Below are 17,845 nucleotides of genomic sequence, written 5' to 3'. Positions count from 1 at the left end.
GGGCACCACAATTTGAGAAGGATATTGACATGCTTGAATGACTGCAGAGGAGGGTGACCAAGATGATAAACGGTCTGGAAACCATGCCTTATGATTGAGGGACTTAGGTATGTTCAGCCTGGAAAAGAGGACACTGAGACAGCCATCTTCAAATATCAAAAGGGCTCTCACATGGAAGATGGAGCAAGCTTATTTTCTTCTGCTCTGTGGGGTAGGAAACCAATGTATTCAAGTTACAAGAAAGGAGATTCCAACTAAACATCAGAAAAAAACTTTCTGCTGGTAAGAGCTGTTCAACAGTGGCACAGACTCCCACAAGAGGTGGTGGACTCTCCTTTTTTGGAGGTTTTTAAGCAGGGATCGGAAATCCATCATGTATGATCTACTTGAGATTCCTGCATTGCAGGGTGCAGGACTGAATGACACTCGGGATCCCTTCCAACTCTGCAATTCCATGAATCTGTGATCCAAAATATTCTCTTCACATCTAGCTAAAGCAAACATCTTACAGGTCAGAGCAAATGCTTCAATATGCAAGCAAACAATGATTGCTAAAAATAAATATGAAAACAGAGGGTTTTTAAAAACAGAAACAACCCTTTCACCTGTAAGTAGTGGCACTGACCTGATAACTCAAAATGGTCTGTTGAACAAGCCGGGCATAGCCGTCTAAACGGACTCCAGAGTTGCTTCTGCTCCTCATTTTTCAGGAGAAAGGCTGGGTGGCTGGAGGCGCCAATGTCTTTCTAGCAGCTTTTAGCACTAATAGCTCACTCATCCATCAGCAGGCTGAATTGTAGGTCTTGATGGTAGCAGGCATCTTTGTTTCAAAATAAACAGAGTAATTGTCAACAAAATAGCCAGGGAGTTTCCCCTTTTGCCTACATATATTCACCGTTTCAACTATACTCTTGTAGCAGCAACGCTATACACAGTTACATGGAAGCAAACTCACTATTTCTCATATTAGCTGTTCAGTATATTACTGTACCCTTGAAATGATATCCATACTCCATAGGCACATACAATCCAGCTTCCACCCTAATTCAAATTCCATTTTCTGTGCTAAAGGTCATCAACAGTATCTTATGTCCACGTTAGACATCTAGCTGTGTATATAACAAAACCAAGAACCATTGTACATGGATAACAATTGCCCTCATAAAACCCTGAGAAACATAAAAGGTAAAAGGTAAGGTAAAGGACCCCTGGACGGTTAAGCCCAGTCAAAGGCGACTATGGGGTTGCGGCGCTCATCTCGCTTTCAGGCCGAGGGAGCCGGCGTTTGCCCACAGACAGTTTTCTGGGTCATGTGGCCAGCATGACTAAACCGCTTCTGGCGCACGGAGGACCATGACGACTGCCAGAGCACACGGAAACGCCGTTTACCTTCCCGCCGCAGCGGTTCCTATTTCTCCAATTGCACTGGCATGCTTTAGAACTGTCAGGTTGGGAGGAGCTGGGACAGAGCAACGGGAGCTCACCTTGTCGCAGGGATTCGAACCGCCAACCTTCCAATCAGCAAGCCCAAGAGGCTCAGTGGTTTAGACCACAGCAGCACCACCCGTGTCCCAAACTAGGAGCAAACTTACCGAATCAAGCATGCAACCAAATCTGCAGAAATGCTGCTGCATTCTTTCAAATTAACAGTTTCCAAAGCATTTAAAACTATGGAGGTCTCCCCTGTAACTACCACCATCTCTATTTCTCAACCCAAATAAATGGATCTTGAAATCAGCACAGCAAAATGTGGCTTCAGGAAGGACCTTGCCATACATGCAAGCTAAGTCTGAGGTGTCCAAATCCCAGAGTTGTCTACCTCAGAGAAGGAAATGCCTTGGAGGGAGCTACTGTCTGCCCATTTTGCCCAATGCATTTACATTGAGTTCAGAGGGGCTAACTCCCAGGTAACTAAGCATAAGCATAGGACTGCAACCTAAATGAGCAATAGTGGCCAGTAATTTGCAGGGGGCAGGGTAGCATTTAGTTCTGGTTAACTAATGTGAAGCACAATAGTAGTGCTAGTGAAATTAAAAATGAAAATAAAGATAGTAACCAGCATGGGCATAGCCAGGATTTCTTTTAGGGGGCAAGCTTTATGTAACAGGGGGCAGAACTGAGTTATCTGTGAGGCAATTGGTCAGTTAAGTATTTTTATTTACTTGAGTTAGGGGGGCATCTGCCCCCGCCACCACACGGGTACATCCATGGTAACCAGGTCAACTTTTATCATTTGATGTACTATTGATGTAACATGACAGTGTTACACTTGCTGAGGACAGAAAACAAACAGAAGGGAGGGTACAAAATCGTAATTTGACTACGCTAGCAAAAAAAAAAAAAGGCCTTGGAGTATTACAATGTCTTGCCATTTGTGGTATTACTTTAGCATAACTATTTTACTTTTTTAAAAGCAGGTGTCCTCCTCAACTGCTTATATCTGAAAGTTGCTAGATGCTTTTTATTATAAATGAGGGCTACTCTTTGGAATTGTCTTCTTTAGAACATAAACAATGTGCTCTATCCTTGAACAACTGTCCTTGGATGACCTTCACAGAAAGCCGGACAAGGGGAGTGCAACCTTGCTCCTGCTTCTTGATCTCTCCATGGCTTTCAATACCACCTACCATAGTACCCTCCTGGACAACCTCCATGGAATAGAAATTGAGGGCATTACACCACAGTGGTTCTGGTCCTACCTATGGGAGAGAGTCCAGAGAGAGGCATTGGAAGAATGCTTCTCAGCCCCTGGCAGTTATGAAGCCGCTCGGAGCAGTCATTAGGAGTTTCAGGGCAAGATGCCTTCAGTACCCTAATGACACTCAGCTCCGTTTCTCCATAACATCTGAATCAGGAGGCCGTGTGGGTCCTGGACCAGGGCCCAGTCGGTGGGTGGATGAGGGAAGATAAGCTGAACTTGAATCCTGACATAATGGAGACGCTGTGGGCGAGTGGTTCCCATGTCGGAGAAATTGCTCAATTGCCTGCCCTGGACAGGGTTGAACTTCCTCTAAAGGAGCACATTGCTGGAGGCCCAGGTAGCCTTAGTGACTAGACGTGCCTTTAACCAGCTGCACCTGTTACGACAGTTATGGCTGTTCCTAGATCAGAATAGCTGGAGCACAGTAGTGAAGGCACTGGTGACTTCAAGAACAAATAGCTGCAATACACATGTGTGTGTGTGTGTGTGTGTGTGTGTGTGCGCGCCTGTGTGTGTTATTGTTCTGTTTTTTATTATGTATTTTGTGTTTTTATGCTGTGAACTGCCCTGAGATCTACAGATGAAGGGCACCACACAAATTTAATTAATAATAATAAAATAATAATAATACACTACGTGGGGCTTCCCTTGCACTTGGCTGCATTTAGTACAGAATGCTGCTGCACAAGTGCTGACAGGTGTGAGACCCTGCCAACACATAATACTTCTGATCAGAGATCAGCACTGGTTCCCAATTTGTGACCAGCCAAGTCCAAGGGGTTAGTATTCATATATAAAGCTCTCACAGGCTTAGGAACAGTTTACTCATGAGACCACCGTACCCAATACGTGCCCCCTGACTTTTTCAATCTGTGGGTGCTGCAAGCAGCAGCACATCCTTCTGCAATTTTAGTGCAATGGCACCTACACTTTGAAACTCCCCGCCTATTGATACCAAGCAGGCACCTTCATTTTTGGCACTTTGCTTAAAACATTTCTCTTTGGACAAGCCTATCCAGACACACAGAGGCTGATATTTTAAAAATCTCTTTTGACTGTTAATCTTAAATATATACAGATGCTTTTGGTCGTGTTTAACGGCTCCTATTGCTTCTTTGAATACTTTTAACTGAGGTTTAACTACTGCAAGCAAGCGGTATATAAATAAAGAAAACAACTGACAAAACAAAAGGTGCGTTTTCCTAAGATTAAGCAGCCTATACAACCGAAAGGCTAGGAGGAGAAGCTACAAAGTCCTCCGATTCTAAAGCATCGGACAGCCCCCATCCCCCTTTCACTTAACTCACATCATGCAAGTGCGCCACAAACGGAGATGCCCTTACCTGCCAAGGATCTCCCCCGATTCCCATTCTCCGGGATGGCGCGGTGCTATTTCTTCCTGCGAGCTCTCCAAAAAGGAGCGGGCGGGTAGCTCTCGCCCCTCAGCAGGGAAGTCCCATTCCTTGCCCGCTTGCCCGACCTGGCAGAGTTGTCGCCCTCGCCCCCCCCAGGCACCCCACCGCCCCGGAATAGAAGCTCAGGGTCGCTTTCGGGACGCGGCTCTTCTTCCGGGAGCCTCGTCAGTCCCCCGGGAGCGCCTCCCTCGGCGAGGGTGAGGCGCCTGCAGCTCCCGCAGCGGCCAGCTCCCAGGGTCAGGTTGCAGCCAGGCACGCGCCGCCCGGGCCCGAGAAATAGTTCCTCCTCTTTATTAGACTGGTTACGGGGTCGGCGAAATCCCGAAGACAACCCGCCTCTTGTTGCAAGCAGGTCTGCGAAGATAGATATATGTGACAGCAAAGACGTGAGCCACAAAAAAAATAATTTACTTTGCTCTTCCGGTAAAAGGGATTGGGGGGGAATGCGAGAGGAAGGAGGAGGATTTCATTTTGCGCCTGCGTGTTATGTAACACAGTGGGTGCATTCTGCCCGTTCTGTTTGGCTTTTAAATGAAGCCTCTTTGTAAGCCTGTCAGGACTTTCTCGCAAGCTGTTTTGCTGTTGCGCAAGGTAGCCTGACGCGGGGCAGAGCTGGGCTGAGCTTTTACGCGCGCGCTCAGCTAAGAAGCTCAGCCTTGCTGCGTTGGAAGTTCCTGGACTGCTAATAAATTGTATAATGGTACAGTTGGAAGTGACCTCGAGGGTCATCTAGTCCAGTACCCTGCAATGCAGGAATCTCAGCGGAAGCCATCCAACCTCTGCTTAAAAAGCTCCACAACCTCCGAAGGGAGACCGTTCCACCGTCGAAGCTCTTACTGATGTTCCGTCAATCTCCTTTCTTGTAACTTGAATCCATTGGTTCGGATTCTACCCTCCAGAAAACAAGTTTGCTCCATCTTCCATATGGCAGCCCCTAGATATTTGAAGATGGCTATCATATCTCTCAGCCTCCTATTTCACAGGCTAAACACACCCAAACTGTTCCTCGTAAGGCTTATTTTCAAGACCCTTTATCATCTTGGTCCCCCTCCTCTGCACATTCCTGCTTGCCAATATCCTTCTGCACAGGGCAGAATAGAGTGATGCTATGACTTCCCTTGATCACGACACTATGCTTCTGCTGATGCAGCCTAGAATAGCATTAGCCTTTTTTGCTGCTGCATTGCCTTGTACTCATGTTAAGCTCGTAGTCCACCAAGACTCCTGGATCCTTTTCACAGGTGTCGTCGTCCCCCCCCCCCATCTTAGATTTGCACATCTGGTTCTTCCTTCCAAAATATAGAACCTTACATTGCCCCTACTGAAATTCATTTTGTTGGTTGGGGCTCAGTTCTCCAATCTGTTAATGTCATCTGGAATCCCAGTTGTCTTCAGCAGAACCTTTCCTGATGACACCACCTGTGCAACAAGTAGTTTACTTCCAGAGCAATTCTCAATGTTACTTCCAAATTGTACAATTTAAATACACGTAAAGGGTATAAAACTGATTTTTGGAAGGGTCTTCCAGACACTGTACTATGGCATTTTGTGGAACCTGCATCACCTTGTATGCCAGTATTTACACACATTTAAATAAGTCCAAAAGGAAAGCATGGGGTGGGTGAATGTCACTTGCTTATTGGGGATAATGTGTTAGTTGTTGCAAAAAGAAATAGCCATGTGGCACCTTAAAGACTAACAGCCTTATAATGCTATAATTATGATTATGGCATAATGTTTCTTAGGTTAGACATAACTGGCAGAAATACGTATTTGTTTATTTCTCTCCTGCCACTGAAGATTAAAAATTAAAAGCGTAAGCAAAATTTCATATAAAAAAAAACAACCCAGCAAAATCTACTAGCCAGCTAACAGAATTATTTACTAAAAAGATGAAATTACAAGACATTTGCTGGTTTCATTATCTTTGTACAGGTTACGTGTCAAGAATGCATCTGTCAAGAATTTTCAGCTAAGGATAAACAGTTCTGTTACTCATAATGAAAGTGTTCTAAGCATAAAATCAGCATTCAGTTTAGGTTAAAGGAGAGGCCTGTGACGCTATGCTAATTGTTCATGAGTGATATTGTTAACGCAGTAAAATGAGGATGCACCTTTTGGAGCATCCCTGACCACTGGCTCCAAGCTCCATGACCATCACCTGCCAGTTAACATATCTGAGGTTGCAAAAGAGAACTGCCTTTTTGATCATCAGATATCCAAGGCACTTGGTCACTTTTGACTTTGACGAAAGCTATGTGTGTGCTAAACTGCACTTTACAGAGATGTATTAAGAGCATGCAGGACTCGTATAGCCCACTTGTGAAAGACTGTCAAAATGACCCCTTGTGTCCCTTGATTCCCCAAACTGATTCCAATCATTAATGGTTTGTGTACACATATATCTGCTGCTGGAAAACATCCCTGGCAGAAGTGGATATGCATAACTGTTAGCCCTAAGCAGGGATGAAGAGTAAATAGTGTTTGCTAAAGGACTTGCGATGATATAAAGGAACTACAAATTCCTCCCCAATGTTTTAGGGGTAACAGGAAGATTATCCCTTCCCTTCCCCTCTGAAGCAGTCCTTTAGGAGAAGGATTTCCGCTACAATATATATATATAGATGATGCTGACCTTTAAAGCCCTAAACGGCCTCGGCCCAGTATACCTGAAGGAGCATCTCCACCCCCATCGTTCTGCCTGAACACTGAGGTCCAATGCCGAGCGCCTTCTGGCAGTTCCCTTGCTGTGAGAAGCCAAGTTACAGGGAACCAGGCAGAGGGCCTTCTTGGTAGTGGCACCCACCCTGTGGAACGCTCTCCCACCAGATGTCAAAGAGAAGAACAACTACCAGACTTTTAGAAGACATATGAAGGCAGCCCTGCTTAGGGAAGCTTTTAATGTTTAATAGATTATTGTAGTTTAATCTTTGTTGGAAGCCACCCAGAGTGGCTGGAGAAACCCACCCAGATGGGCGGGGTATAAATAAATTATTATTATTATTATTATTATTATTATTATTATTATTATTATATCCCTGGTAAATGACATTGCTTCACCAATGCTTGAATAATTTGTTTCAAGCCCAAACACCTGTGAGTGGTTTTCTTTTAACATGACACCACCATTCTGGGGAGAAAAAGTGGTAGATTGTCCTCTAACCATCTTTAAATTGTAGATTAAAAAAAAAAAATCCCAATAGGCTTTCATGTGTTCTTAAACTGTGATGAGAGCAAGCTCACCAACAGAAGTCATACTTGCAATCTAATGTCTTCCCAACTTGTATATGACCATTTTAAATTATTTCACAGACACATTTTTGTATATACTTACACAAGTATTCGAGGAAAACTGAAATAATTCACTTCATATAAATTTATAATTACAATAAGCCTTCAAACTCTGCACAACAATTTTTTTTCTATACAAAGGAATATTAAACTTAATTTACAAGAAATAAATATAAAGGATAATCAAAGGTAGTTGTTGTTTTGTCTATATACAATACTATATCTGTGACTACATCCTATTAAAAGATGCAGACATCACATATTACTATGTAGGCAAACCTACACACACATCTAGGAGTAAGTTCCTTGGAACTTATTTCTGAACAGACATGTAAAGGATCTCGCTGTTAAGCATCTTTTTCAGTTTCGCATCTAATTATCTATAGTAATATAACATTACTGTACAATGTTTCGAGTTATTCATAACTGAAAGTTGAACTTGTAAAAGGAACTTGTAACATCCACTGTTAAAAAAAACCCCCACAATTTAGCTGGTCGTGTTTTCCAGTCACGATGCTACGTCTAACGTACCTTGTCAATTAATTTCACTGACGTTAAAAGAAAAAAACAATACAAACTCTTTCGACCATCGGAGGCTGCCTTGAAGCTTTGCTATTATATATTAAATAATGTCCTTTCCTGGGGCGGGGGGGGGTAGTCTTCTCACATTATGTAAAACGGTTAAAATAAACCTATATGTCACTGTGTGAAACAATAGCAACTTTTAATAATGTCACATCGGTTCAATAAAGTGCAGGCTCCCTCTCTTTGAAGTCCTTCGAAGTGAAATGCAAGATTTCTTAGGGCCTGTGTCATGGTTCTCTTGAAATATGAGCTGTTTCCCTGAAAAGTCAGGAAGTCGGACATCGCCATTCTGCACGTTGAAAGAAACGCCGTTCCTCTCACTGGAGACATTGCCTGAAATGTTTATTTAAAAAAAGTTTGTTAGAACTCGAGCCAGTTGACTGGTTCAATATAGAAGCTGAGTATCTTAGTACTGTATACATACCATTCCCATTTGCTTGCGCTGAGTAATCATTATTCATTAGCATTGAGGTGGAATTGGTGGAGTTACTGTTTGATTGCAAAGAATGGGAGGAAGTGGATACTGCCTGGTTAACATTCTGCTTCTTTAATCCATTTGTAGCAGTTCTACTCCAATCTACAGCAAAATAAGGATTACAAAAGAATGATTATGTATGTTAAAGCCCCATTCAAAATACTATTAATAAGGTAATTTAAACCTCATATCTATAAAGCCCCTATTCCCCCCCTCCAATGGTTTTATAACTATAGATTTTGCCAATAGTTTACATTTTTTTAATTGTTGTTTTATCCTTGGTAATTTAGAAAATGTTGACTATCCAAATTCTCTTAATACCAAAGTTCTCTAATTTCACTAATAACAAAAACTCAGTTTCATAAAATTGATTTTTAATCTGCTTCACATAGCATGCCAGCTTGCGCTGTGATAAACACTGCAGAACAGTTTCTGCTGATTGCGTAATTACAGAGTTAGAAACAGTAGATTAATTACACTAACAAACCAATACAGTGGTACCTCGGGTTACATACGCTTCAGGTTACAGACTCCGTTAACCCAGAAATAGTACCTCGGGTTAAGAACTTTGCTTCAGGATGAGAACAGAAATCGTGCGGCAGCAGCGCGGCAGCAGCAGGAGGCCCCATTAGCTAAAGTGGTGCTTCAGGTTAAGAACAGTTTCAGGTTAAAACAGACCTCCGGAACGAATTAAGTACTTAACCTGAGGTACCACTGTATATGGTCTGAAAATGGTTTGTTTGACATTGGTAAATTTATTTGGCAACAGTGAAAAATGTAAATTCTAGATGCAGTCAAAGAAGCCTTACCCAAGCTCAGAGTTCATGCAAGTGTGTCTTCCCAGTCCCTCCTCTGCACAGCACCGTCCTGTCCCCCCCAGGGGGACCATTTGTAACAGTGCGGGATCTGCTTTGTAAGCATTTTCTGCTTACAAAGATACATAGAATTATAGAATCGGAGAACGGTAGAGTTGGGGGTCATCTAGTCCAACCCCTGGTAGTGCAGGAACCTTTCGCCCCATGTGAACCCAGGACCCTGAGATTAAGAGCCACATGCTCTACCAACTGAGCTATCCCAGCACCTTTGGATTCAACTCACTGCGACTACACACATTTTAATTTTAACATTTTTTAAAAAAACATATTTACCAGAATTTTCAGCCAGTCTGTACTTTCCACAACACAGATACCTTCTCCACTGCTTGCGGACATTCTCCTTCGCTACACAGTAGAAAATAAAAATGAAAAACCCTGCAAAAAAAAAGAATGTGTTAAAGTTTAAGGGATGCACTGGATTTACCTGGTTTTTTAATTATTTATAAAACTGCTAGATCATCAAAGAGCAGGATTCAACTGATCCTATTGCAATAATAATAATAATAATAATAATAATAATAATAATTTATTATTTATACCCCGCCCGTCTGGCTGAGTTTCCCCAGCCACTCTGGGCGGCTCCCAATCAAGTGTTAAAAACAGTACAGCGTTACATATTAAAAACTTCCCTGAACAAGGCTGCCTTAAGATGTCTTCCGAATGTCAGGTAGTTGTTTATCTCTTTGACATCTGATGGGAGGGCGTTCCACAGGGCGGGCGCCACTACCAAGAAGGCCCTCTGTCTGGTTCCCTGTAGCCTCACTTCTCGCAATGAGGGAACCGCCAGAAGGCCCTCAGTGGGACCAAAGGATTGCATCCAGATAGTGCTTTGTGTGCATTGTACAGAGTGCTATAAGTATTCTGTTAATTATGTCTTAATACGATCTACTTTAAAAAAAAAAAAACCAAGAACATACCTTGCAAGGTGTTAAAGATGGCAAAGAGATACATAAATGCAAGATTTACAGGACCCCATGCAAAAAAGGCAAATCCCCAAGTAATTCCCAGTAGGAACGTGAGGCCAGCAACACTCCTGAGATCTTGGATGCTGGTTTTTCGCTGGGCACCAAGTTGCTTCTTCTTTTTGATTCTGCAAAGCTGAATCAGCACTACTATGAACATGCTGATATTCAACAAGAATATTGTGCAGAAGTATCCCACAACCGTGATGTAAAACACAATATCATTTTTAATCCAGCAACTAAAAAAATACAAAACAGGACATGAAAGTGACAGTCAGTTCCATAAACATTTTGAAAATGAAAAGCTCTAAACTCAGAAAGTCACGTGACTAGTTCCACGTACAGTAAAGCCCTTTCTCCCCCCCCCCCCCCCGCCGGCAGAACAGCATCCCATCATACAACAGAATAAAAAAAAATTGGCCTTGTAGTCTGCTGTTTTGATGAGACCGCTACACATCTACCTTACTTGCAATTGAAGTTAGTAACTAGGCCACAAACTGTCTTTACAGATTAAATATATATATATTTAATCAGATTTTCACTTGGTTTAAATTTTTAACTTTTTCCATCACTGCAATCAAGCGCATTCAAAAGGATGTATCATACCTAAAGTAACACAATGGAATATCTTGTTTCTTTATATTCAGGGCACAATCATGTTTTAAATTTATGTTTTTAATTTTACATCCGTATTTTATATCATTTCTTTTTCTTCCATCATTCCAGAGATAAGTATGGTACTAACAGAGTCACACATATGGCATAGCACCTTGAGAATGATTATTAAGAGGAGCAATAATCATCCCTGTATGATTTTTACTTAAGCAACTTCATACTTTCAGCATATGGCGGTTGTTGCTGACTTACAATTCATCATTTGAGTTGTTGGGAAACTTTCCATAAAAGCCAAGTCCATAGTTATCTCGAGATATTATCAGTACAATGGCTACTATAATTGCTGGTACTCCTGAAAGATAAAAAGGCATTAGGTATATGGAAAATATAGCAAAAACATACTTAGGTTGTTGGAGAGCTGGCAATGAGAACCACTGTATAGAAACAACAGTAAAACATGTATTTAGGATGAAATACAATGTCGTGGGAGCAGACTCTGCTTGCACAAAGGACCGGACTGGTTTCTTCCTCTCTTCCCCTGCACAGCCCTGCATGCCGCTCCTCAAATCTACTCTAGATGATGCTCTGACCTACCAGAGCAGATTTTGGGGACGTGCAGGGAGGGATGCAGGGGGCCAGGAATTTGAAGACACATCGTGCTGGTGGATGGGCACTACTTGATATTACAGATATTCAGAGCAATACTTATACATTTATAATCTTTACAACCGCACTATGTAGTATAGCAGGTTTCCTAGAAGGAGTTGAAATCCCACAGATTAGCGTACTCGAAAGCAGTCTGCTGACATCACTGTCAGAAGAAAAACACATGACTACGTATATGTATAAACCAATCTTTTTTTCTGAGAGCTCAGACTGATCTGTTTCAGCAGCACTCCTTGTCTTTGGAATGCCCTCTTCAGGTAGGCCTAGAGCTCCCATTGCTATCATTTCAGCCAGGGGCAGGTATGCTATTGCAATGCTGCTTGGAAACTGAAGGAAGCGATGGTAGGAAGCAACACATTGCATTTGTACCTATGCAATGCTCTTGTTCACTATTACAAGCCATAACATCCTGGTTCCCTCTGAATATTAATTGCTGAATAAGTTTCCAAGAAATTGTGCCTGACTTTTTTTTTTTAAAAAAAGACAAGTATTATGAGCTGCAAAAAATTGTATAATGATCCTATTATTTTAAAATTCACTAAGCATACATGATGATATATTACTTTATCCTTGCAACAACACTGACTTCTATTGTTGTTTCATTTCAGTTAAACTGAATCAATTAAATTCTTAATAAAAAAGCTACTGTGTAGTAAGCTAAGTAGAGAGATAGTGATTTGCCTAAGACTAGATGCGTCTCACAGCTGAAGGTGGTTTGAATCTATGGCTAGATCTACGCAGCTATAAAAAAATGCTCTGAAAATGCTCTGGGGGAAAAACCTTTGTAAAGCTCGCAATGGAAAATATCACCAAATTGCAATTTCAGCTCTACAGCACCATCTGGTGTCACAGTGTTATAATGCATTTATAATGTAATTTGACTAATGTAGCTGAGTTTAACGTCTCATGGAAATCTAAATCCTAGTATAATTCTATCACACTGTCTACTGCAGCACATTGGCTCTGTGTATAGATCTCCCTTTAGCAACTAACAGTGCAATCCTATATATGGCTATTGAGAAGTAAAGCCCCACTGCGTTCAATTGCTGTACTCTCAGGTGAGTATGGGATTCCATCCTTCTAAACAAGTTAGAAGGACATATATATTCTCATTTCAAATATAAATCCAGAAAGAAATACTTACCCCAACCAACAATGCAGAACTTTAGGATGTATTTCCTAACGTAAGTATTGAACACTTTGACAAGGGCCAGATACATGTGAAAGGCTTCGAGGCCCATCCAAGTGAAAGAAACCAAAAGGAAATAATGAAGAAATACAGCAACTGAGATGCACAGGCCTTCGTTCTTATACAAAGCAATCCAGGAGTTCAGGAGAAAAACCAGGTTCAGAAGAAGCAAAGCAATACACAACTGAATGAGGATTTTAGAAGGATAATCTCTTCGGATTTTCCTATAAAAACAAGTAATGAACATCGCCTGCATCAATATCAATCACAATATTCAAGAAAAGTGACAGTCTTAATGGTCTTAATGCCATCTGAGACACAAATAACCTTTTCCAACTGCAGTTCAAAGACCATATGTGCAGATGAAATTTTACTAATTTTTAGCTGCAACAGAAATTAATAAATTCCAAGGTATCTTGAAATTCTAAAATCATGTGAAAGACAAGTGTAAAAAGTGCAGTTTAAAAACATGTTTGATCAGTAATTTATTAAGATTTTATTTTATTTTAATTTTAATTTTTTAAAAATTAGCATGGTCCCTAATTTTTCCTGGAGGAAGCGGGCAGGCAATATTCACCAATTCTGCTTCTTTCAGCAAAACCCTCATGTGACTCTTACCTCTTCTGGAAACAGAATGATTATTTCCATTTGCAAAAGAACAAGTCTAGATAAAGCTAATTATCTATAACAATAGATAGTAATGCAAATGGAATAGTTTATATTTTTTGTTATAACTAAATTAGAACAAAAATGTTTTGAAAAACAGATACATTGTCTTTTGGGGTGATACATCACTATTCCAAAGAAAAGTGGCATCTAATAATTGAATCATTTATGTCCCTGTTCTTACAGTGAAATTGTGAAATTACTGAATATACACTCTTCTTTTTTCAAACAGGTGTGGGAAGAAACAACAACGACACAGGTTAGAACACAAAAGGGGGGTCGTAGGGTTAGTTATGTTTTTGCACGATACTTCCAGGTCATATCAATTCTTCTTGAGAGCAATATTTTTGGAGTCTAACCAGTCCACTAAGGCATGCCACGTGCTGCAAAATTTGTTCAATGAGTTTCTTTGTATCGATGTCAATTGCAAAGACAAGACGATGCTTTTTAAAATATGTATATTGTTTTATTCAGTATAAGGCAATTTCTATCCCTGACTTCACATAAACAAAACTTTATTATAATCCAAGGTTGTTTTAAATTTTAGCTGTTTCTTTTCTGAAATTTGCTCTCAGCTATAGCAAAATATCAATGTCCTTCAATATAGTATGATATCCTTCAGTGTGATTACATCTATATTTAAGCCACATCTTCCCTCTTCTGCCTGCCACACAGGGGCTTCTGCAGAACCATCCTGCCCTGAGGGGAATGAGAAGGAGCCGCAACAGCTTCTTCCAAACAAACAAGTTGTCTTTTCCTGTAACTTTTTTTTTTTAAAAAAAATCAGCACTTATCACTTATGAAAGGTATTCTGTGAGGTCTACCTGAAAACTGATATATAAATACCTTGAATAAATAAATAATAGATGCAGTAAATAATAACTGTCATTATGATATGATTAGAATTGAGCAGGTACTTACTCAAATGCAATGTATGTAACAAGAGTAACAGAAAGAAAAATGGCTGAAAGGCCACAGCCTATGTACGTGATGAATGTTAGAATCAGCCTTTGTGTGGGAGATATAGTAGTGGTGTTTCTTGATAAATCCTGCAAAGGAAATAATAAATGTTTTCTTTTGAAGCATGAGAACAAATTTCATTTACAAGCCACGTTCTGGTTATTCACTGCCGGAACAACCAGTGCCTGGATTTCTACAGTAAGGCGTCTCTAGATAAATCTTTTCTTTTAAAAATGCTACGTGTTATCCATATTTTTACAAAGAGATTATAAAATCCAACTTAAATCTACCTTAATCTCTCTTGCTCAATTCAGGCAAAAATATCTGGTTTTACCAAACTGAGATTACACAAGCCATGCGCCTGTATGCTCTGTCCTTAGGCCACACCTTCATCTTCTCAGCGTACCAGCATCTGAAGACTTCCTAAGTAAATTAACCATAATTTCCAATCAAATCCTAAGTGGGAAAGAAGTCTTCCACAGAACACTTGGAAAAGGAAGTAAGTAGCAGCAAACGGGTGGAGTATATGGGGACAAAGCTTGTTCATGTCTCAGCTTAATAAACTGATATATGTACACCTGAACTGAACCTCTGTCTTTCTTTCTGCCATGCATGAACCTAGGATCATGTGCTTTAGCACATACTAGTTTTTAAGCACATATTAGTTTAACCAACAATCCAAAGGACTTTGCAATCAAGTATATTCCCGTATATTTCCCCCACCTTTCTATGCCACAAGGCAAGCCACTTTTAAGACCTAGTGGCATAAGGAACCGCTTTGCAGCTTTTGGTTATATACTACAGGAATTACCAGTAACACTCCAAAGCTTGTGAGATGGTTGCAGCTGCAGACGGTTGCATTTGTTCTTCTCTCTTTAACTACACAGCCATCATAGGCCCAGCCTCCTTTGCCACCTGCCAGGAATTAAAAGGTTCCATTGTTAATATATAACTGGTAGAGTTTTAAACTACTGCAACGTTAATGCAAGTTAAACTAGTAGTTGCTACTGTTGGATTGTTTTGTTTTGTAGTAGTCTTCCAGATGTAAGAGTTTTGTTGTTGTTGTATATAAACTGATTGAATTAATAAAATTGAAAAGACAGAACCACACAGGCATACCATTTTTACTGAAGTCCCAGAAGGCACATCTGACAAAATTCCCCTGTTTGGAGAGAGGGGGAGAAAAGATTATTTATCTCCAAGACACCTTGAAATTAAACCATGTACAATGAACAATACAAAAAAAAAGAAAATCAGCTTTCTGTTTACAAATATTTCTCAATTATAGATAAATGTGCACACACCCACCCAAGATTTTTTCCTTTCTTGCTCCTTTACCACCATCAAATCATAACTTAGCTGTTCCATGTGGCTATTTTTTTCTTGTCTGCCTAATGTAAATTAGACCCTTTTTGTGACGAGACCATTTCATTTCTGTGTTCTGTAGCAATAGAAGCTTGTTAACGGGTCAAATTGCATTTGTACCTGAGTAGGGCTGGCATTTTGTAGTGTGACAGTAACATTTGTCTTCAAGTCGCTAATTGTGAGGTTAGCAACGCTTGATGATATAACATGACTGATCAGGGACAAATTGTCCAGTGAGGGATCCTGGGGAGAGAGAAAAAAACACCCTCATATTAATTGTATTAAAATGTATTTATAGCCACAATACACTAAAGCTAAAGTCTGAAGATGTTTGGCATACCTGGAAAAGAGTTGTCTTCTCAAAAAAGTTGAAGGTAATTCTAGAAGCCTGATGCTGAGCTTCTGGTGACAAATTTGTCATGACTGATGATGGAAGTGTAATGGATCCAGCACTTTTTGTAGGCACTTCAGATCCAAGAGCAACCTTAAAAAGAGAGAGAGAGAAAATATATTATTATGCATACAAAATAGAGAGGCAATTGGACCCTGTGCTTTGTGTTAGATTTAGCCTAGTCTGGAGCTGTGCTTAGTGAAGAGCATTACTGGCATTGACTATATCAAATTGATCTATCTACCCCAATCTGACTCCCCTAATTATGAACTTCAACCAACAAAGAGAAGCATCAGCTGTGGGGCAGGGGAAGCATTTCCCTCTTCAAGCCCATTCAGTCTAATTGGTGAACAGATGGATTTGTCAAAATAAAAAAATCCTTCCAGTAGCACCTTTAAGACCAACTGAGTTAGTTCTTGGTATGAGCTTTCGTGTGCAAGCACACTTCTTCAGATACACACTTCTTCAGATGGATTTGTGTGTGCCCTGAATGCTGCAAGTCCTCTTCTTTCAGCTCCTAATGACTCACATATAGGTAACATAAAATTACATTATTAAGAATGGCTAGCTAAAATTGTGCACAAAGTGCAGAACAGCGGCTTTGCATTCAAAAGGTTTCAGCATCTCCTGGTAAGGCTGGGAGATGCTCCTTGCCTGAATCTCTGGGAAGCTGCTGCCAGCCACTGTAGACAATATAAATTTGTCTCACTCAATATAAGGCAGCTTCCTATATATTTGTTTTTCCTAGTTGAAAACAATTACGAAGGATTTTTAGGTTTCATTATTATTTCATCTTATTTCTAGTGTCCACAGAGGGCATAAGCATCAAATTATTCTACGATCTCCTCTAGAATGCTTGTGACAAGGCAAACACATGGCAGAAAGAAACACCAGAGCCAACTGCAAGAGAAAAGAAGCAATTCTGTCAGCCTTCATCAGATCAGGAACTCTTTGTAATCATGGTGTTATGTACTAAGCTTGGATCCTAGAACAATAGGCAAGTAGGATCCTAGAATGCAACAACTGATTGGCTTGCAGGAAAAGACCAATCAGGCTCCAGGAGGAAGTTAATCTTAGGCTGGTAGGATCGTAGAATGCAACCGCTGATTGGCCTGCAGGAGAAGACCAATCAGGCTCCAGGAGGGAAGCAGAATCAGCCAATCAGACGGGACTCATTGTGTAAGTAATGTATATAAAAGCCTGAGGTTTGGGGGGGGGGCAATTCAATCACTGTTTTACAAGCTGCAATAAAGAGCATGAAATCACTACAGGACTCCGAGTATATGTCACATTGTTTAAAATCATATTTTAAAAATAAGCTCCTGCAGTCATCCATGTCAAAATCCATTCTATTTTAAAGGGTCTGCCAACTCTTAGAAGCAGCTTTTGTATGGGGCAGAAGGACTTAAGGGTGGTGGAAGCCGGGGGGTGGGGTTGTTCAGTAAAAATTAGCTGCTCCAGCTTGTGCAAGCAGAAGCACTCTATACTAAAACAAAGCTACTACTGGATAAAACCAGTGCTTTCCCCCCCTAAAAAATGTTTAGGGGCACTCTCATTTTCCAACTCATATTGAAATACTGCCCCTCAATGAGGCCAAACTTAGAATCACAAAATGTTTAGGGGTATGCATCCCCCCAGAAAAATAGCCCTGGATACAGCCCATTGAACCCTGAAATCTACTGGCCAATA

General features: G+C 40.7%; 2 protein-coding genes across 7 annotated transcripts in view; both read right to left on the bottom strand.

Moving 5' to 3' along the window:
• PHKA2 (phosphorylase kinase regulatory subunit alpha 2) overlaps window positions 1-4,519 on the bottom strand; it is a 54,742-nt gene extending 50,223 nt beyond the window's left edge. For all 3 annotated transcript variants that reach the window (XM_081001587.1, XM_081001588.1, XM_081001589.1), the window contains exons 1-2: window positions 4,045-4,519; window positions 626-820 (exon numbers count right to left, since the gene is read on the bottom strand). In XM_081001587.1, the coding sequence (XP_080857713.1) occupies window positions 626-703 (78 nt within the window). In that variant the 5' untranslated portion in view covers window positions 704-820; window positions 4,045-4,519. The remainder of the gene's footprint in view (window positions 1-625; window positions 821-4,044) is intronic.
• A 2,781-nt stretch (window positions 4,520-7,300) lies between these two features.
• Window positions 7,301-17,845, bottom strand: part of ADGRG2 (adhesion G protein-coupled receptor G2) — a 44,263-nt gene continuing 33,718 nt past the window's right edge. For all 4 annotated transcript variants that reach the window (XM_081001583.1, XM_081001584.1, XM_081001585.1 and 1 more), the window contains 11 exons: window positions 16,106-16,249; window positions 15,886-16,008; window positions 15,520-15,562; window positions 15,212-15,315; window positions 14,362-14,489; window positions 12,730-12,998; window positions 11,172-11,271; window positions 10,260-10,543; window positions 9,616-9,717; window positions 8,417-8,569; window positions 7,301-8,325 (listed from right to left, as the gene is read on the bottom strand). In XM_081001583.1, coding sequence (XP_080857709.1) covers window positions 8,141-8,325; window positions 8,417-8,569; window positions 9,616-9,717; window positions 10,260-10,543; window positions 11,172-11,271; window positions 12,730-12,998; window positions 14,362-14,489; window positions 15,212-15,315; window positions 15,520-15,562; window positions 15,886-16,008; window positions 16,106-16,249 — 1,635 coding nt within the window. In that variant the 3' untranslated portion in view covers window positions 7,301-8,140. The remainder of the gene's footprint in view (window positions 8,326-8,416; window positions 8,570-9,615; window positions 9,718-10,259; window positions 10,544-11,171; window positions 11,272-12,729; window positions 12,999-14,361; window positions 14,490-15,211; window positions 15,316-15,519; window positions 15,563-15,885; window positions 16,009-16,105; window positions 16,250-17,845) is intronic.

Source organism: Podarcis pityusensis (genome assembly GCF_964106645.2).
Source record: "Podarcis pityusensis genome assembly, chromosome: 4".
In the NCBI taxonomy this organism is placed as follows: Eukaryota; Metazoa; Chordata; class Lepidosauria; order Squamata; family Lacertidae; genus Podarcis; species Podarcis pityusensis.
This window is presented reverse-complemented; position numbering and strand designations above follow the sequence as displayed.